This window comes from Arabidopsis lyrata (genome assembly GCF_000004255.2).
Source record: "Arabidopsis lyrata subsp. lyrata unplaced genomic scaffold ARALYscaffold_6, whole genome shotgun sequence".
NCBI classification, from domain to species: domain Eukaryota; kingdom Viridiplantae; phylum Streptophyta; class Magnoliopsida; order Brassicales; family Brassicaceae; genus Arabidopsis; species Arabidopsis lyrata.
The window spans coordinates 6438930-6459178 of NW_003302550.1; the positions used below are offsets into that span (position 1 = coordinate 6438930).

Sequence of the window (20249 nt, forward strand, 5' to 3'; positions counted from 1 at the left end):
AATTTACTTGCCATTTAACTGTTGCAGGCATTTGGCTCTTGATAACATTTAAATGATTATTCGACAAATTGTCATTATGCGAGTTTTCATTTTTCAATTTATACCATTATGCAATTATGCAATGTTAACTATCGGATTTTGAACTGATTAATTTATCATTAAATTTAGTCATGCAATGTTATTTTTTGTGTAGATATCTAATTTATCAAATGTACTTTTATATCAGATTCGCAGTTACAAAAGTTTGTCATTTGTAATTTTATATTGATATATAACGCTAGGCCTGGGCATTCGGTTAACCATTCGGTTTCGGTTCGGTTACGTTCGGTTTCGGTTAGTTTGGATATGATAATATAATAACCATTCGGATATTTTAAGAATTTCGGTTCGGTTCGGTTCGGTTACCTTTTGGTTCGGTTCGGTTTGGATATTTAAATAGATAACCGTAACTAACCAAATTTTTATCACGTTCGGTTTGGTTCGGGTTTTTACCCAAATTAACCAAAATTTACCGTAACTAACCGAAACTAACCAAAATTTACCGTAACTAACCGAAACTAACCAAAATTAACCACAAAAAAATACAAAAAGAAAATACAAAAAAAGAAAGTATTAGAAAAAAATATTAAAATTTGATTCAATTTTGTAAAAGAGTATTTAACTTTGACAAATATAACAAACAATATTTGAATATTTTGATTATTTAAAGTATTTGATTATTTTGATTCTAAAAATAATTAATATTTTGAGTTTATAATTATAGTTTTGGATATTATTTTTGGGTATCTTATAGGTTTTTGGATATTTCGGTTAACCGTTTGGTTATCGGTTCGGTTCGGTTCGGTTTCGGTTAGTTTGGATAGGAGATTTTACAAACTATTCGGTTATTTTAAAAACTTCGGTTCGGATATGGTTCGGGTTTTTTCGGTTCGGTTCGGTCGGTTATTTGGTTAGCGGTTTTTTTGCCCAGGCCTATATAACGCGTTAAACATTAATATCCATTTACAAGAATACCAAAAAAAAACTAATTTTTAAAGATACATTCAACCAAATTTCATCCAAATTTTTTGCTTTTGTTACTTTTGATTGAATAACAAAATCTCTAATGTAATATTTTCTTAAACAAAATATTCCTATTGTCATCTACTATACATTTTTGCAGCAGTTTTTGGGTATCCAAATCGGGTCAAATTTATTTAATTTTGACCCGGAAATCTTCAATCGGATATTTCCTTAAATTTTGGCAAAATTAAAAAACGAAAAATAATTAATAAAATCTAAAATATATATACTTTCTCAACTAATTACTATATTTAAACGCTTTATTTATGGTATATTCTCCACGATTTTTATAGATAAAGAAATCAAATATGATGATTTAATGCTAATATAACAAATTTGCACTAATTTCCTAAAACCTCTCTACCTAACTTAAACATAAATATATGATTCTTATTTCACTTTTATTTGATCTTATATTTATATTATTTTAAATTATTATAAAATATATAAATAGTTAGTAAATTTTAGTTTTTTTTTTTCTGCATATGTTACAATTCAAATTTTTTAAAACGGACATATATTACTCAATCGATGAATAAAAATATGTGTGTAATCTATATTAACATTTTTAAGAACAAATTGAGCATTTAATCATGTCGTTATTTTATTCAGACCCGAAATTGAGTCATTCGGATCTTTCTTTAATTTTTACAATTATCTAAAATGGGACAGTATATCACGGGTGAAATCCTAATTAGTATTTTAAGATACAATTATAAATTTTTTTTACGGGTTGTTCCAAAAACACACACTAATTTAAAAATATACATGGAAACTATTTGAAAGCAATTTTCAAATTAACTCGAATTATATGACATTTAAATAAAAGTGTTATTAAAAAATAACAAAATGATGTTTAATTTCATTTTAGATTATATGGTTGGACGGGTTTGGGTCAATATTAATACGAGACAATATACCACAGGTGAAATCCTATAAATAACAAATCAAAATACAATTATACAATCTTAAACACTAAACAAAACAAATACAACTTAAAATTTTTTATTTTAGATACAACGCATGTTACCCGCGATATACAACAAAAAATATTATACACAATAAATTCATCAATTTATAAAAATAAAAAAATCAAATAATTAACCCGCGGTGTACCGCGGGTCATATCCTAGTCATTTACAAAATCGTTGTAATATGTAATTTGATTAACTAAAATAATGTGATTGAGAAAATTATTTTAGTTAATCAAATTGGTTAATTGTATAGAGAGAGTCCTCCATTACCATTAGCGTCGAGCAACAACGCCCACCCACTTTCACACCAACTTCATCACACAACTCTCCTCCTTCACTTTTTCCTTGAATCTCTCTTCTCGCTGACGAATTAACAATAAAGAAGAAAGAAGATTAAAGTGACGAAAATATTCCTCCAAGTTCACTTTCCTGAGAATCTGCAAATAAAGCAATTGAAGTTCCTTTTTTTCTTTCTAATTAGTTGGTTCTTTGTCTCAACCCTTCTCTTTTTTCCGTCGAGTCCGATCAAAATCGAAAACCCGTTTAGTTCTTCATCAAAAGGTATAGTCTTTGTTCCGATTCATCTGATTTTTTTTGGTTTTTTTGTTTTTGTTTTTGTTTTTCTTATGTGAAGCACTGGACAATGGGTTCTGATTGACTCTGATCAGTGCAATCTCAAAATGTAAATGTTGTTTTCTTTGTTTTCTGGTAAAATTTCTCTGCTTCTTGCCCTGTTTAAGCAACTTGGGGTTTTGTTTTTAACTTTTAATGATCTCAAGTGGGTTATTTTTTTTTTATTATATGTTTCTCTGTTTTATTGCGTTTGTTAGGGATTTGCCTAAATTAGGTTTCAACTTACAATCGCTTAGTTGCTTGCATTTCACTTTGACCAATTTTTACCCCTTTTTTTTTCTTCCCAAATGAAGCCTTGAGTTTTCTTTTTGACCAAACACACAAATTTGTACTGAGTTAGGTGAATGTTTGATTTTGATGTCTCTTGCTCTGTTTAATAGTTTCTTATAGTCAATGCTGAAAAACTCCTAAACATTTTAGTGGGTTGTGATGAGTTTTGGATTGTAACTGGTTAAAACTCCAAACAGTGATCAGATTATTCTACCGGTGAAATTTGAGAGAATGAATGAAGCAGATTGTTGGTGAAATGTTTGGAGACTTTCTGTAGATCGAAACCTCTGATTTAGTATTCCTAGAGAAGGTTAAAGGAGTTTCCTAAAAGTTTCAAACCGGCTTTGTGAATTTGGTAAATCTTGGTTATGTTTTCAAAGCAATTTTGACTCCAAGTTCTTGAGTTAAAGAAACTTATATGAATTAACATTTCAAGAAAGAAGAGAAGGAGATGGGCTGTGTTTCTTCTTGCTTTCGGGTCGAAGACTTTGAGGATTACCCGAATCCAAGTAGTTCTTCTGTTAACAGAACCTGCCCATGCCCGAGATGTCTCGTTAATAACTTCCTTAACCTGGTAATGCTCCTTTTTCCAGTGTTTTTTTTTTTTTTTGAATAACCGCGGGTCTCCCAAAGGCTTCCTAGGCCCAAGGACTAATCCCACGAGGCTGGCAATTCCCCTATGTAAACCTGCCAGTGGCCGTGCCTCGAACCCTGGTGGCGGAAGTCACAGCTGTGACCCCTTTACCACCAGGCCACAAGGCCCTTTTTGGCTCCTTTTTCCAGTGTTTACTTTTCACCTGCTAGTTATTATATAAAGCAGAGCTCATCGAAGCTTCGGATTTGGTTTCTTTTGCAGTATATCTCTTTATTCAGAAGAGGCGAACCCCGCTCTCTCCCGTCCTCTTTACAGGCTACTAATGTATCAATAGCTTCATCTACTTCGTATGATAACTTTACGTCAAATACATTCCATTCTACTCCAAGGCCTCTGCCTTATGATACTGATCCAAGATACTTCCGGTCAAGGCGTGATTCCCTTGTCTCAAGACGCGATAAGGGTTCAAGTCATTCTCATGAGGAAGCTGAGCCCTTAAGAGGCGATGCTGATGTGGATTCTGAGTCTTTCTCAGTGGAAGGAAGCAAATGGACTAATAAGCTTATTATCTCTGGTGAAGATTCCAAAGAAGAGTTCTCTAAATCCTCTCGAAGGATTCTTCAGTCAAGGACAATGGCTACTGGTAATGAAGGCGTGTATATAACATCTGATGATGAAGATGTCTGTCCAACGTGTCTTGAAGGTATTCATTTTCATCTTTTTTTTCTTCGATCAATGCATTTGAAGGAAGCTTAGTATCAGATTTTTTTGTGTTTCTGCAGAATACACATCAGAGAACCCGAAGATTGTTACAAATTGTTCTCACCATTTCCACCTCAGTTGCATTTATGAATGGATGGAGAGAAGTGAAAACTGCCCTGTTTGTGGAAAGGTAACACTTTTCGTGTTCTTCCAAGCCATTTTTCGGCTTCACATTTACTGGTTTCAGATTCAGCAACATCGTGTATAAGTAGACGTATGATCCTGATAACAATAGAATGGACAAATGTACAACAACCTTTGAGGCACATATGCGTAAAAAAGTTTCCTTTGGAAACGAAAATCTATACTTGTCTGGTCTATGATAAATATGACTAATCATTCTTCCTAAAACTCAGAACAATTGCATTGTTTTCTCATTCATGTTGAGTGTTGACTAAAGAATAATTTTTCTCTGATGTAAATTCATCTCATTTGCAGGTGATGGAGTTCAACGAAACACCGTAACCTGTTACCATTGATCCCGTCTTGTACTGCCTAAACCGAAGCTGGGGAGATTGACAAGGCAGCAGAGAGATGTGCAAGCTGATTTGGTCTGTGAATATTTTTAACAATTGTCTATGGTATATATATATGATGGGGAATGAGGAAATGTCTCTCTGCACGTTTGGCTAATGGAGTTCTGAGGTAACCCTCTAGAGAGAAAACAGCAGCAGCAGCAAAACACATGCTCACAGGAATCTGACATGTTTCCTAGGATTTGCATATGGGGCAGTGTTTTGATCAAGGCATGAAACTTTTTACATCATTTTGTATGAATTACCTTAAACCTTTATGAATATATATGTGATGCTTATAATTTTGCGATAGAGGTTTACATTGGGTCCAAGAGATATCTATCACATTGTAACCCAAAATGTTTATCTCATTACTTGACAATAAACCAGTGTCGGGGTTCAAAGCTAAAAGAAGTTCCACATATTTAAATTCTTAATATAAGCAAAGGTTCCCAAGACACATATATCCTGAAGATCATCGATCGGGACCCTTAATTATGTATAGCCACTTATGTCTACAGATCCAAGTCTTGTGTCTATATATATATATATAAGGTCTTTTGTTGTTGAGCTTTATCACATCACATGACTCTCAAAGCATCCACCCTGGGATGTAACCGTTTCCCTGCTGCGCCTGAGCTTGTGTTGTCGCAGTTATTTGCTCCGAGCATACCGGATTATCATACCTGTCATCATCATCATCACCAAAACATTTAACTTAAAAGACAAATTAATGATCCTCTTTACACCAAGCAACTAAAGAACCTTAAACAAGGACAATCTTAGTAGTGAAGTACAAAAGCTGATTTGCAAATGATTTTTCAAGGCAAATAATTTACCCCATTTGCAGAGTTGGATTGCATTCAAGAGGCTGGTATAGTCCCTGAGACTGAGCTTGATGATGCGCGTAGGTAACATTCTGTTCACCGCCTTCCCATCCTCCTCCCATATGATGACTTCTCACACCAATCATATCATCCAGCTAAACAATTACATTTCACCAAAAGAGAATAATCAGAAACAAGAAAACTAGCTAGAGATGTTTCCAAAAACCTGTGAAAGAGATTGATCGCAGTCATCAAATGCATTAAATTTATTGTGTATATGAGTTTCTTTATATATACCTTCATTGCCAAAGCTCTATTGGTTTCAAGCAACATTTGCTCTTTATTTTGAAGATCAGAGAGCTGGTCAAGCATGTACTGTGTCTGCAAACAATCATCATGCCACCATATATATAGTAGTTATAATAATTAAACACCACACATTAATCTCATATACTGAATCATTGATTCCATGTATATATAGCGCTTTAAATAGCTAATGATATGACCTTGATGGACCGAACTTGCTTGAGAGAACCGTCCAGTTGACGCTCAAGCTGTTCTAACTCCTTTGAATTCAGAGGTCCTAGATCCTCCCCAAGAAGATTTCTGCACCAACAAAGCCACACACAAATATGAATCTACATGTACACAGAATTGAGTGTATATATATAGAGGTAGATAGATATGTACCTCTGTTGACGCTGAAGGTTCTCATATCTACCCTTAAGCTTCAGATACTCTCTGTAGCTGTTCTGAAATATTTCAAGAAAACAGACTTCTTTAAACGATCTTTCTCGAAATATAGGTATGATAGGAATCTAAAATATTATCTGAAGAACACCTCAAGTTCTTTGGCAGGTTTGTTGTTGACTTCAATGGAGCCATAGCTGCATTTCTGGTACCGATCCAGTGTCTTGAGCATGCTGAAACAAAACTCAAAAAGAGGATAAGAATTTATCAAAAAGATCATAGACTTGGCTTAAGAGATAAACTTATAAATGACCATTAAAAAGAGCTCTTCAGGTTTTAAAGTATTCTTTCATCAAAATAGAAGATTACAGTTATTTATCTGACTCACGAATTACTTCGGATTTTATTGTTTCAAACGTTAAAGTTTTGCATTTATATTTACAAATATCAATACTATCATCATTTGCAAGCAATATCTTATGTTTGAGTACTTTAAGTTTCGTGCGTTTGAAAAAGAAAGGAATCAATTTCTATATTTTCTTGAATGTAAGCAAACTATTTTATCATATAAAAACCATCAAAAAAATTGTAAAAAAGAAAACAAAAACAAAAACCAAGAATCAAAGCCTTCATAGATATCTACACGTTTGAAGTTTTAACCACCATAAAGTATGATGAACTAACAAATGGTTAATGCATGTAACCATATATTATCATTCTACGTTGGGTACTTATATAATTTTCATAGAAATCTGTGATTCCAACTTTTAAGTTTCCAATCACACAGACATATATTAATTAATAGTATCTCTTTATATAGAACTTTTCAGATTGTGCACACCTGGATTTGGATTTACTTGGAAATCCATCTAGCTACAACTCTATTTGATTACAAAATTCTCAGTTCTAAATCATAGACAACAAAAAAAACAAAAAAGAAACCAGATCTTAAATTTCAAGAATTGAAAAAAGCCCTAGAAAATGAAATCAAGAAAATCTAATTAAACTCGTCAAGATCGTGTGATCTATATATAGTTCTAAAACAAGTCCTTTAGACAAAGATTTATAAGCTCAGATCTAGCAAAAAAACGATCAAGAAATAGAAAGTGATCAAGAGTGAGAGTTGTTTAATTACTTGGAGGAGCTGCAAAACTCGTAGAGCTTTCCACGGTTGGAGAAGATGATGAGAGCAACCTCAGCATCACAAAGAACAGACAATTCATAAGCTTTCTTCAACAAACCGTTCCTACGCTTTGCAAACGTTACTTGTCTGTTGATTTTGTTCTCTATCCTCTTCAGCTCTACTCTTCCTCTTCCCATTTCTTTTGTTACCTTAATTATTTCCACTTTTATTTATATCTACACTCAAATATGGGTATGTAATGTTTATCTATATACAGACACACAACAACAATAAGTTGGGTATCTCTTTTTCAGAGGAAAGATCTGATCTTTTTGAGTTTTTAGGGTCTGGAGAATTGATGGAATGGAAAAAGGAAATTAACCCTAATTTCAAGAACAAAAGGTACTAGCTTAAGGAAGAAGAAGAGGAATAAAAAGTGGAAACTTTTGTTTTTATGATTTTTATTTTAGGGTTATTGATTCTTTTTCTCTCTTTAATTGTGTTTGGATGTGTGTGGAGGTTGTGAAATCTTAATGAAATTTTTGTTTGAATTAATGGAATCTATTGAGAGCAAAAGATAAGAAATATGTGAGGGTGAGGTTAGGGTTTGGTGTGTTTTCTCATTTCTAGCCCATCATCTCTCTACTTCTTTATTCTTCTTCTCTTTCATTCCCACGCTCTCTCTAAGCACGTGTGATACAATCACCAAATAATTAACTCATATATATGATACAATCACCAAACTATATGTTTTTATGTTATTTAAAAGAGAGTAAATTTTATTTCGTATTACTTTATTTCTTATAGGGTTATAATTTTTAAGCTGTTTTGGTTTGTATAGTTTTTACTTCATTTATCCGGATGAATGCAACACCAAGTTTGTAATATTCAACTTGCATGAAATATATTGGAGCGGAAAGTAATTATTTAATTAGAAAATCTATGTGCTTCTCTTCAGGTAGAATTCATGTTTGTGTATATATGGGTGTCTACTATTTTAGGAATAAAAGCTTGAGATTATACAAAACATCTAAACATATCCTTCCTTGAAAATTCTATGTTTATATCATAATAGCAAATGATCTATGTTTAGTTATATATAACACAACAATAAGTACTTTAAGAAAAACAGTAAGTATCACGTTTGATGGTTGACTTGTAATGTACTTACACGAGGCCCAGAGATTATCAGTTGATTAACATGTGTATGTGTATACGGTCTTTCACTTATTACATTTAAAAATAAATGTTGCAACGGTGTTAAGAAAGTTTGTATTATATACAGATCGTACTAGCTGGAAATGTGTATCTAAAATGAAAGTACACTCTTACATAGTAGTTTAATATATTTCCCTATTGTGAACATAAATTAACATATGTACATAACATAGTACAAACTTATTTATTAAATAAAACTTTTGGGTTTAATATACTAATCGGTCAAGAATCTCATATTTTTTAAATGATTGACAATATATTCTTTTTTTTTTTTCCTTTTAAGAGTAGTCATATATTCCAAAGTTCTTACCCGGTAGCTGATGATTGTTAATTTTTCCAACGAGAGTCTCACAATTCAACCTCATAATTATGAGGGTAATTTGATGAAAACAAAAGTAAACATAAATGTGCAAGTTGTAGTCGTCTTGTAGCTAGATATGAAGCGCGTGATATATACAATTATGAAATAAAACTTAATTAATACAATAAATGAAAGCAACGTATCATAATCATTTTCTAGTTGTTTTCAGAAGCCGCAGAAAAGCATCTCCTACCTTAAAATGGGTTTCCACGTGTCGATATATAAGTGGAGCTTATTTTTCTTTTCTTTTTTAAATCAAATATTTCGGTTTAACATTTAATTGGCTCAATAATCATTAAAAAACCCTAAAACTGAGAGAATAGCCACATAATAATAATCATTAAGTTATCCATGTTTGTGTGTTTGCCGTGAGGTATATATTTATATATGTATATATGTTGTAGCCTTGTAGGCAACATAAATTACAGTTGTGTTATATGCAACATAACAAAGTAAAAAATCAAAACATTATTCAAGTATACAAAATACATAATTGGATCTCATTATATAAATGGACTCATATGGTTTGGTTCAATTAGGAAATTTAAATTATGCCACTAAAATGTGTTGATAACTTTGCTCTTTGGACACGGAATCTACGAAGCTACAAAAATTCAGGTGACGTGGGTAGTCACTAGTCCGTACGGATTTTACAGAGCGTAAATAATAACGACGTTAAAAAAAAGGAAAACAGTGAAGTTCCACAACAAGATGGGTGATGTGGTCTGACGGCCACGTGTCGACTAATTATTGAATTATTCTTCTGTCGGAGACGTGCTTTCTGAGCGGAAGCCTCCTTTTTAACAGTGACACTTTTCTAACGTTATTTATTTACATTTTACCCTTTTACTTTTCTTAGCTTTAATCATGGTAAAACATCGTAAATCACTAAATCGTGGTTTCATTTCACATGTTTGCTAAAACATCGGAATTTGTTTTTGTACTGTTTTTTGATATCAGAATACAAAAGTTTGTTTTGTATTCATCAAATCTGTGGTCTAATATGTAGCTAATTTAGTTAGACAAAACATATGAAATGCCACAATATAGACCGTTGTTTCTCTGCCTATTAACTTTATTTGTTTTGATAAAGATAACCAACCTACTATCAATAATGGTTGATTTTTTTTTTCATATGAAAGAAACAAGAAAATGAAGTAACTCTATTTAAGCTAAACAAAAATTCTAGGAAAATGTGTGTTTGCACCAGTTATGGTATGTCAACTGCCCAAAACCCACCACCTAATGTTGCTCACAGAGAGAAAGGACCAGACGAGCATTTGGTTCACTAAAGTGGATTTCTCCGGGTTAAATTAAAGGCAGAACAAGACCCGGTTAAAGCTAACCAAATAAAGAATTCACAAGCATCCGGTTTAGCGTAATTTGGTTAAACCAGCAACTGATCAAGAATTGGAATAAGAGACTTCTAAAACGGATAAGACATGCTTCAGCTTCAACATTACCAAAATACCAATGGCCCGATTACATTTATCATATAGGTCAAGAAGATGAAACAAGTAGTTTTAGTATTGATGCAATCTATAAAATACCGAGAAAAATGGTCAAGATTTTGAACATTCAGGGCAAGGGAAACAACCTTTGGCTTGGCAATTATCGCAAGCGACTGATCTTGTGTTTGATGAGTCACTGAATCCAAAGAATCCCCCTGATTTGATTGTTCCTGTTCCTTTGCAACGGCCACATGCTACATTCTTAAGATCTCCACATTTTCGACACATTCCAAGAGATCTGCAAAAGTTGTGTTAGAAACATACGATGCTGCTAAGTTATAGATTCAAGAACAAGTCTAATGTCATTCAACAATCGACATACAACACCCAAGAACATTTCTTGAAGATATCAGCAGCCGCAATGAACATTCTGAGACTATGCCTATACCAGTCTCTCTCATTACAAAGCTAAGATTTACAGAATCCATAATCAAGATCAAGAATGATTCAATACCTGAATATTTCAAGAATCAAATACAGAATTTCAGGAAACCATTACTTTCACATAGTGAGAACTTAGAAGAAAAGTGATTCCATTGGAGAGTGAGACCAAAATCTATCCTTTCAAACTACAAATCACAAAGAAACTCTTAAAGTCTTGTCATTTTCAGATTTTCAGCAAATTGAGGATGAAAAAAATATACAAATCAAACCCTCTTGGCTCAGAAATCACATTGCAATTCTAAGCAGCTACTACAATCATCATCATTATCACATAACAACAAACAAATTAACACGGTTTCATCCAAAATTGGATATTATACGACAAGGGTTTTCATTCAGAAGATGAAAGATTGGGCAAAAGTTGGATTTTGAGTGTTTTTCCAAAAATATGTGTGGTGAGATAAATGAACTTGTAAAAGCTTTTGTTTACCTTCTCTGAGAAGCAGCGATAAAAGCATCAACTTTAGGAGCAGCGATGGTGGCACCAAGAAGCAGAGCCCCAACTGCCAAACCCGCTACTTCGTTTGACGTTAAACTCTGCATCGTCTTCTTCCCTTTCGAGTTCTCTGCTCTTCCTTCTCTCCTCCTCCTCAAACTTGATAATGATATATCCTCAGTTTACAACATTGGAATAAATACAAACTGTATCTTTTATTTAACAGTAATGGCCTATTAGCTCAGTTGGTTAGAGCGTCGTGCTAATAACGCGAAGGTCACAGGTTCGATCCCTGTATAGGCCACTTTTTGTTTCTCTCCTCTTTTGATAATTTTTATTTTGACCCCTTATCTTTTGATATCATCAATTTTTATCCCAAATTTAAATAAATGACAAATTTCTCCAATGGATTGTAGGGTTTAACTTAGCCTACTCCGTTGCTTCCAAACCTGTACGGCCTCTTTCACCTCTGAAACTGCAACAAAGGAGAAGCGATAGGGTTTATTCAAGCTTCACTCAAACAAGTCGATCACTTTCGACATCTTTATTCACATATCTATAGATTCAAGCTTTGTGATTTGCCATTCGGGTTACAGATTCGTGTTTGTAATTCAATTTGTGAATCCTCTGCACCTGAAGAGAAGAATCTGAGATCAGCAATGGAAACAGATCTCGATGATTATACTGTGATTAAGGAAGGGGAAGCTGAGGTTCTAATGCACAAGAAGAACCAAGTCTTCTTCAACAAAGCTCAGGTTTTCATTTTTGCCTTCGTTTTTGTTCATATAGGTTTTGAATTGCTGCAAAGGTTCTTCCTTTTTGGTGAAAATTGATTGAATTACATCAAGGGCAATCTTAGGAATTATTAGTTTGGGGCATTTTATCTTGGTTTAAGATTTCAAATTTAGTGTTTTTTTTTTTTGTGATAGATTAGTGTCATGATTGTGTGAGTGAGAAATTTGAAGACAAATGATCCCAAATCCTTCTTAGCAAATATGTTCTCTTGTGTGAATCCATATGGATATACGTGTGAGCAGGCTAAACTAATTGCTTATTGCTTTATGGTTAGGTTAACAATAGGGACATGTCTATTGCTGTGCTAAGGGCATTTATATCCAAACGCAAGCAAGAGCATGAGGCGATGTTATCTAAAAGAGCTAGATCATCTGGGAAAGTGCTTGAGAAGAATGTCTCTGGAAATTCCAAGGAAGAAAATCCTACTGAAAATGGTGAGGATAATGGTAAAACCAACGGAGAACACGACGTAACAACTCAGAATGGACCAAAGGAAGCTGCCAAGACCGCATATGAATCTGCACGAAGGGAACTCAAGCCACCAAGAGTGCTTGAGGTTTACCTATCTTCTTTCCTATATGACTGTAAAAGCTGTACTTTTGTTTTCTTATTACGTTGTTTATTATGTTTTTCTATTCGATAACTTTTTCTTGTGTTAATCATTATATAGGCCCTGTCAGCTTCAGGGTTACGAGCTTTGAGGTATGCTCGTGAAGTTGAAGGAATTGGTCAAGTTGTGGCATTAGATAATGACCCAGGTAAATTTTCTTCCCAACGTTTGTGCTTGTTAAGAGGTTTCGAAACCCTACTTTTCTTCTATCATAACTTCCCAGGATAATATAGTATCACCGTTTTCCTATTAAAGCATCTGTTGAAGCCTGCCAGCGAAACATTAAGTTCAATGGTTTGATGTCTACTTCAAAGGTGGAGTCACATCTTACTGATGCTCGTGTCCATATGCTCAGCCACCCAAAAGATTTTGATGTGGTAAGCATCCAATTTTCGCAAAATATTTTGTCAAAATATTTGAATGCTTTTCATCTTATTGAACGCATTATTCTGTTAACTAATTTGGTTCATTGATGTCTTAGGTTGATCTTGACCCATATGGTGCACCGTCTATTTTCCTTGATTCAGCTGTTCAATCAGTTGCCGATGGTGGTTTGCTGATGTGTACAGCAACTGACATGGCAGTGTTATGTGGGGCTAACGGCGAGGTCTGCTATTCCAAGTGAGATTTTACCCCTATTCTGAAAACAAATATCTTTGATTTTTTCTGAATGTCGTATATCTGTCTATTGTTAGATATGGCTCTTATCCACTGAAAGGGAAATATTGTCATGAGATGGCTTTGAGGATCCTCCTCGCCAGCATCGAGGTAATTTGTTGCTACCGTGAATTGATTCACTCTCGCCAAATCTTCCAGGCTTTGATTGTTTTTAAGATGCTCTACTGATATTTATTTTCTAAAAGCTTGTTTTCGACCTATTGACTTTGGTCTATTTTTTATTTGCAGAGCCATGCAAATCGCTACAAGCGGTATATTGTTCCTGTTCTGTCGGTTCAAATGGATTTCTACGTTCGTGTTTTTGTCCGCGTTTACACGTGAGTTTTCCTTTCTTTTCAAACAGTTCCTCTCAGCTAGAGACAAGTAAAGATTGAAGCTTTATGAAATGCAGTTCGGCGAGTGCAATGAAGAACACTCCACTAAAGCTCTCATATGTCTACCAATGCATTGGTTGTGATTCCTTTCATCTTCAGTCTGTTGGAAGATCTCTCCCTAAGGTTTTGTGTCTGTCTCTTTGCATTCTTAGTTTACTTTGTTTCTGAAAGCTGCCTTTTTCTGATAATCCTCTTCTCTAATTCTTACAGAATAACAGTGTGAGGTATCTACCAGGAGTTGGTCCTGTTGTTCCTCAGGATTGCACTCATTGTGGAAAGAAATATAACATGGGTGGACCAATATGGTCTGCTCCAATCCACGATCAAGAATGGGTGACTTCGATACTAAGCGGTGTTAAATCCATGAAAGACAGATATCCTGCTTACGACCGAATTTGCGCTGTTCTTACCACGATCTCAGAGGCAAAACTCTCCTCCACACTCTGAAAGTTTCAGTTTTTGTTTTGGGTCAATTTCTCTAAATCCCTATATGTTTGGCTTGTCTCCAGGAACTGCCAGATGTTCCTCTCTTTTTGAGCCTTCATAGTCTCTCTGCAACGCTAAAATGTACTTCACCGTCAGCTGCTTTGTTTCGATCAGCGGTAATCAATGCAAAGTACCGTGTCTCTGGGTCCCATGTGAATCCGCTGGGGATTAAAACTGATGCTCCAATGGAGATTATCTGGGACATCATGCGGTGCTGGGTAAACCAACAGTTTCCGTTCATTAACTTTCCTCATTTAATTCTAAAAGCATAAGCTTTGACTGTCTTCTTTTGCCTCAGTGATAATGAATGAACTCGTTTGTTTGATTGTAGGTGAAAAATCATCCCATAAAGCCGCAATCACCTGAACATCCCGGAAGTGTGATTCTATCTAAAGAACCATCTCATCAGGTCTCTCTTTTACTATCCATTGTTGTTTGTTAACGGTTCATTCCTTGATTCTCTATTTAAAAGTTCCAAACTTGAATCTCTAAACACTGTCTTTCGGACAGGCTGACTTTTCGCGCCACGTCGGTTCGCTTAGCAAAGCACAGGCGAAGAAAGTAGCCCGGTTTCTACCAAACCCAGAGAAGCATTGGGGTCCCAAGATAAGGGCTGGTCGTACAATCACAAGCAAACACGTATCGCTTCTTGGTCATGAAGCAGTTAACGGTCATCTCAATGGCAATCATAAAGAAGCAGGAGCCGAAGTAGAAGAAGAGCCCCAAGAAGATATCATTGAGGGTGAGCCAGATCTTAAACGCCAAAAGACAACAGTGGATGTTGCCTCAACATCATAGGGCGAATGTTTACACAAGGCTTTATATTTTTGTTTGCAAAAGATATACTCTTTTCTTTTTTTTTTTACATTTGTTATCAGAGTTCTGCATTTTTGATCCAAGCACTTCAGCATTTTTGCAGACTTCAACAAACAACTTATAAGTCTATGGATTCTTCAGATTTGTTAGTGACTATTTCAAAAAACCTTGTAATATGTAACTTTTCATCACCACACTTTTATATCAATCTGTTGTTTTCTTAATTTTCATCATTAGTTCTATTTTTCTTTGGCATCTATACTAGTATTTTTGCAACACTTTGGTGACGGGTGGGTAAAAATGTTTCTGGTTAATCGGATATTCGACCCGTTTTTTTAAATCCTTCACAAAAAATTTGTTGGGTCGGGTTATATTTAATCCAACTCATACACTGGATATTCCATATTTAATAATTTAGATATTTAGAAGATTTGATTAAGATTTATAATTATGATTCTCCTATCATCTTTGTTTGATTTGTTTTTAACTGTTTTGAATCATCATATAATACATAAAGTAAAAATAATTTTTTTTTCTGCATATACTGTGATTCGAAATTTTAAAAATACACATATATTATCTAATTGACGAAAATGTGTGTTCAACGTTCTACATCGATTAAAATATTTAGAGTTTTAGACAATGATTCAGAATCATATCATAAATAAGATCAACATTAATAAAATAAATGAGTTTTTTGGCGGGACGGGTTTGGCGGGACGGGTTTGGCGGGACGGGTTTTTGAATCAACAATAATAAAAAGATTAAAATATTATTAATCCGCCACTTCAATACGGATTAAATCCTTATTTTTTTAATACCACTAATATTAGACATATTAAATCAGTCTCATTTAGAAAAGATTGTATAAAACCAAAAATTGTCCTGTAGTATAATGTTACTTAATAACAATATTTATAAAAATTTAAATATCATTAACATGCCGCATATATATTAAATCTTCAGTTTATTAAAATATAAATGTCTTAGAGAATGATATGATTTGTAAACTTTTATATATAATAAATAATCATTAAATTTTAAAATAAAAACAAATCACGGGATGAGTTAAGAAATTACGGAACGAGTTATATTTCGGAAAAGATTTATATGGCGGCCGAATTTGAATCAATATTTATATACCGCTTTAATACGGGTTAAATCCTCAGTTTATTAATAATTGTTTCGTGGACTCGTGGTATACCGTTACTTAATAACAATTGTAAACTATAATATAAATAAATATGTTATAAGGAGATACAATTTACAAAATATTTTTATACTAACTTTAAAATTAAATCATCCCGCGGGTTAAAATCTAGTTATATGATAATATGATACAGATGATCATCAACTTGAGCTTTCAGCTCTAAAAAACCTTTATAACAGAAACTATACTTTATATTTTAATAAAACAGGAAATGAAACAAAAGGTCGTTGTAGTATAGTGGTAAGTATTCCCGCCTGTCACGCGGGTGACCCGGGTTCGATCCCCGGCAACGGCGTAATCTTTTTTTTTTTTTTTTCCAAAAATTGTAGTTATTACGTGGCATAATCTTAGCCCACGAGTGGAAGTAAAATAGAAATACGTCATAATGATAATATAAAATCTTTTTATGTATAGATACGAATCTTTTCACCTTCCTTCTCCGTGTTTTTGACCTTTTCTCTATGAAACGAACCTCAACAATGTCGTCAGCGAAACTTTTCGGTTGTTCTATTAACGTTGAAGCAGAGGAAGAAGGCGGCGGCGGCGGCGGTGGTGGTAGCTCAGTATCCGTGGAGGTTTCTCGATCTGCTATCCAACCGGATTGCGAAGCTATGAGTTTGTCCAATCAGAGAGAATTCGGTGATTGCAATACGTATTTCAAATTTTTAGACTCGAATTCAGATTCTGAATCGGCTTCTATGGATGCAGAACCCGAATTCATCGATTTCTTCGATCGAGAGTCGTACGAGGTCGACACGGTTCGTGAGTTTTGTTTAAGTTCGAATCAGAGGGCATGTACTTCAGGTTTTTTCAATATTTGGGAGGAGGATGTTGTAGAATTAGGGCTTGGAATCGGGTTAGCTTCAGGGTCAGGGTCGGGTCAGTTACGTGATGATTCAGGTGGGGTTTGGAATTCGGGTCGGGTCGAATCTGGTACGGGTTTTACTCCTGTTGAGTATAATCTCTTTGGAGAGGAAGCTATGGTGGTTGATGAAGAATTGGAATGGGAGAATTCGCATAACGCGATTAACTGGGTTCCAGAACCTGTCCAAGTTAGTCTGGAGGAAGAAGAAGTAATGGAATTTCCTTTAGCATCCAGTATTAATGATGCGTTTCATGTCTTGTGGGATACCATGGCAGAATCTGCTCCTATGGATTTGGATATTGAGTATTGGCTAGATAGTATAAGTGCACATCATGTAGATTACAATGCTATTATAGGACAAATGTTTGATAACGAAGCTGGAACCATGGGAAGTCCTCCTGCATCCAAAAGTGTAGTAAATGATCTTCCTGATGTGGACTTTACCATTGAAGAATTGAGCAATCGGAACATCGTTTGCGCGATCTGCAAAGATGAGGTTGTGGTTAAGGAGAAAGTTAAGAGGCTTCCTTGTAAGCATTACTATCATGGAGAATGTATAATACCTTGGTTGGGGATAAGGAATACATGCCCGGTTTGTCGGTATGAGCTACCTACTGATGATCTGGAATATGAAAGGCATAGGAGAGCATGAAGTCGCGGTAGCAGCGGTTTGGCAAGGGAGTCGATGTTCCGGGTTGAAGAAGTAATTTTGCTTTATGTCTTCGGTAATGTCTCATCGGTAACGATCTGTTACTGGTTGATATGATGTGTATATTGGTTCTAGATAATAGGAAGAATACATTTGGAGCCATATCTTTTTGCAAGTTATTTAGGTTCATTATTCTTATTAGACTGCGCTGATAATTGCAGTCACAGTTTTTTTATGGAGGAATTGTCGAACCGATTTTGATTAGTTCTAAATATGATTTTTTCGATGTGATTTTGTTGCTTTACCAGCGGAAGATACAAAATTCTACTATAAAACGTGAAAGAAAGTGAAAAGCTCATTCATGTTTTTTTTTTTTTTACCGTTTGTGTTATCTAGGATTAGAATCAATTAGCGATGATGTTGTTGCGAGGGGTAATCAAATGTCAGATGCCAATAAGGGTCCAGACTCCAGAGTTAGTCATTTGAGTCTGTGACCAGCTTGTGGTTAACCAAATACATATTTAACCGATGGATTTGGTCCGGTCTAACGTGGTCTTCTCGGAGTGGGTCTCATATAGTCATATGGACCTGATCTAATCCAAACGTACGGGCTTTTAAGTCCACTAAAAGAAACCCTAGTTTTAGTTGGTGGAAATTTGGATTTATTGTGGATGCTACAAACATTAAAAATTCTTTAGTAACTAAGTGACATATATTTCAATATTGTTTGTTCATTTTGGTAGCTCCAATTTCTATAGAACGGTAAAGATCGGGTACGAGTAACATGGATATGTTAAACTAATGGTTTGAAACATATAGAACAATATTAAATGAGATAATTTGGGCCGGATTCTGGTTTTATTAGGATTGTGATTTTTTGCAATCTATATTAGCATTATCTATTACCCAGATTTGATAAATGTTGGATATGTAAACCTAATGTTTTGAAACCAGGTTTTCATAGAATTTCTAATATTTTTTTGGATTTTTTGACAGTTTCCATATTTTTTGCCACATGAAAGTGTATTTGGCAATTTCGGCATCCATACAACCATATCTAGATGTGTCAAACGGGCCGGCCTACATCCATCTGGACCGATCCGCGATAGACATTTTTTTGTTAGACCGTTAAGGGCTCGTTCGTTATGATTGCGGACAAAAAAAAGTATGTGCAGGTCTCCCCCGCTAAGCCCAACGGCTAAGCAGATTCGCCAGCGGGATTAACTTTTATATTTTAGAAATAATCAAAAAATAAAATTATTTTTGAATATTTTAATTAACAATTTAAATTTAAAATAATCTTTAAGATTAATTTTTCGTAAATATTATAATTATATTAATTAAATTTTTTTACATTATCACATATTAAATTTTTATAATTAAGTAAAAATTATTTATTTTATTAAACATTTGTAGTTCGCGGGCTGATTCGCCAATCCGCAGGCAATCCGTAATCCGTTTGAGCTTATCCGTGAAACCCACTATTTTATGGGCATAAAAACAATGTCCAAACCCACCTCGCCGTGGTATTATATAGGCCGTGCCTTCGGGCCTCAGGACTGTTTGACACCTATACATAATCTTTTTTTTTTCGCATCCGTTAGAGTTTTACTAAATAGTTAAAATTTAATCGAACGGATTAGAAAATATTTCCGATCATTAATCGAATATGATTTAAAATGAACATTTATCTCCGTTATAATTTTTAATTGATTTCTTATTTTCATGTTTCATTTTCACTAACTACTTCAAATATGAACCGAAAGTCCATTAGCAATAAGATTGTTAAACAAAACTAAAGTTAAAAGTCATTTTCACTGGCAGTGGCTGGCTCTTTTCTCTATAGTGACTCTACATTTCTAAAGAGCCAAACTTCAAACATCGAGTGTCGATTTATTTTTTCAATTCTTTATTTATAATCGTGGAATATTTTTATTTTTGTTTTTCTGGCTCTTGGATACCCATTTGGCTCAACACTATTTGCTTATCATCTCATATGCAATAATCATGTCTCTTGTCTCATTCCTTGTAACAAATACTCCACACAGAAATTTTCTTAACTTTCTAAAAATATAAGCTCCTCTATGAAATCTTAGTTTTAACCATCAGTTGTTATGGCTCCGATTGGTAATATTCTATTACGAACAGTTTAATTATAAAATTTATTTGAAATAAAAAAATTACGGAAAATTTCATGTTTAACACCATCTTCTTCTTATGAGATTAATCTTACCAATGGCGTAGCATATGATTTCTATTAAAAACACTCATTTTAGACCTCGAATTTATATCTTTTAAAGACTAACCATTTGTTGACGTTTAATTCCAAACTTTATTGGTGTGGA

The 20249-nt window shown here is 34.2% G+C and overlaps 5 protein-coding genes and 2 non-coding genes across 10 annotated transcripts; 5 read left to right on the forward strand and 2 right to left on the reverse strand.

The window, feature by feature from the left end:
- The first annotated feature begins 2248 nt into the window (after positions 1 to 2248).
- LOC9309810 (E3 ubiquitin-protein ligase At3g02290) lies at positions 2249 to 5123 on the forward strand. 3 transcript variants are annotated; one of them, XM_021020943.1, is made up of 6 exons: positions 2249 to 2597; positions 3137 to 3294; positions 3376 to 3513; positions 3796 to 4237; positions 4317 to 4426; positions 4735 to 5123. In XM_021020943.1, the coding sequence occupies exons 3-6, from the start codon at positions 3391 to 3393 to the stop codon at positions 4759 to 4761; spliced, it is 702 nt and encodes a 233-aa protein (XP_020876602.1). In that variant the 5' UTR covers positions 2249 to 2597; positions 3137 to 3294; positions 3376 to 3390; the 3' UTR covers positions 4762 to 5123. The 3 variants fall into 3 exon arrangements, with proteins under 3 accessions (XP_020876602.1, XP_020876603.1, XP_020876604.1); XM_021020944.1 differs by having other exon boundaries at positions 3383 to 3513; XM_021020945.1 differs by lacking the exon at positions 3137 to 3294.
- A 30-nt stretch (positions 5124 to 5153) lies between these two features.
- LOC9307754 (developmental protein SEPALLATA 1) lies at positions 5154 to 8056 on the reverse strand. The gene is made up of 7 exons (XM_002873696.2): positions 7464 to 8056; positions 6480 to 6561; positions 6329 to 6390; positions 6145 to 6244; positions 5936 to 6019; positions 5651 to 5793; positions 5154 to 5497 (listed from the first exon to the last, which is right to left on the reverse strand). The coding sequence occupies exons 1-7, from the start codon at positions 7646 to 7648 to the stop codon at positions 5404 to 5406; spliced, it is 750 nt and encodes a 249-aa protein (XP_002873742.1). The 5' UTR covers positions 7649 to 8056; the 3' UTR covers positions 5154 to 5403.
- A 2398-nt stretch (positions 8057 to 10454) lies between these two features.
- On the reverse strand, positions 10455 to 11582 carry LOC9309811. The gene is made up of 2 exons (XM_002873697.2): positions 11416 to 11582; positions 10455 to 10779 (listed from the first exon to the last, which is right to left on the reverse strand). Exons 1-2 carry the CDS (start codon positions 11526 to 11528, stop codon positions 10593 to 10595), a joined length of 300 nt encoding a protein of 99 aa, XP_002873743.1. The 5' UTR covers positions 11529 to 11582; the 3' UTR covers positions 10455 to 10592.
- Positions 11583 to 11651: 69 nt separating this feature from the next.
- Positions 11652 to 11725, forward strand: TRNAI-AAU. Its single transcript has one exon. It is a non-coding gene; the product is annotated as a tRNA-Ile (tRNA).
- A 118-nt stretch (positions 11726 to 11843) lies between these two features.
- Positions 11844 to 15404, forward strand: LOC9309812 (probable tRNA (guanine(26)-N(2))-dimethyltransferase 1). The gene is made up of 12 exons (XM_021020912.1): positions 11844 to 12176; positions 12491 to 12772; positions 12887 to 12974; positions 13082 to 13203; positions 13308 to 13447; positions 13522 to 13594; positions 13733 to 13821; positions 13896 to 14001; positions 14089 to 14301; positions 14388 to 14582; positions 14696 to 14773; positions 14875 to 15404. Exons 1-12 carry the CDS (start codon positions 12081 to 12083, stop codon positions 15160 to 15162), a joined length of 1770 nt encoding a protein of 589 aa, XP_020876571.1. The 5' UTR covers positions 11844 to 12080; the 3' UTR covers positions 15163 to 15404.
- A 1209-nt stretch (positions 15405 to 16613) lies between these two features.
- TRNAD-GUC lies at positions 16614 to 16685 on the forward strand. The gene has a single exon. It is a non-coding gene; the product is annotated as a tRNA-Asp (tRNA).
- Positions 16686 to 16759: 74 nt separating this feature from the next.
- Positions 16760 to 18206, forward strand: LOC9307755. 2 transcript variants are annotated; one of them, XM_021020939.1, is made up of 2 exons: positions 16760 to 17029; positions 17099 to 18206. In XM_021020939.1, the coding sequence occupies exons 1-2, from the start codon at positions 16852 to 16854 to the stop codon at positions 17905 to 17907; spliced, it is 987 nt and encodes a 328-aa protein (XP_020876598.1). In that variant the 5' UTR covers positions 16760 to 16851; the 3' UTR covers positions 17908 to 18206. The 2 variants fall into 2 exon arrangements, with proteins under 2 accessions (XP_020876598.1, XP_002871686.2); XM_002871640.2 differs by having other exon boundaries at positions 16763 to 18206.
- Positions 18207 to 20249: the final 2043 nt, after the last annotated feature.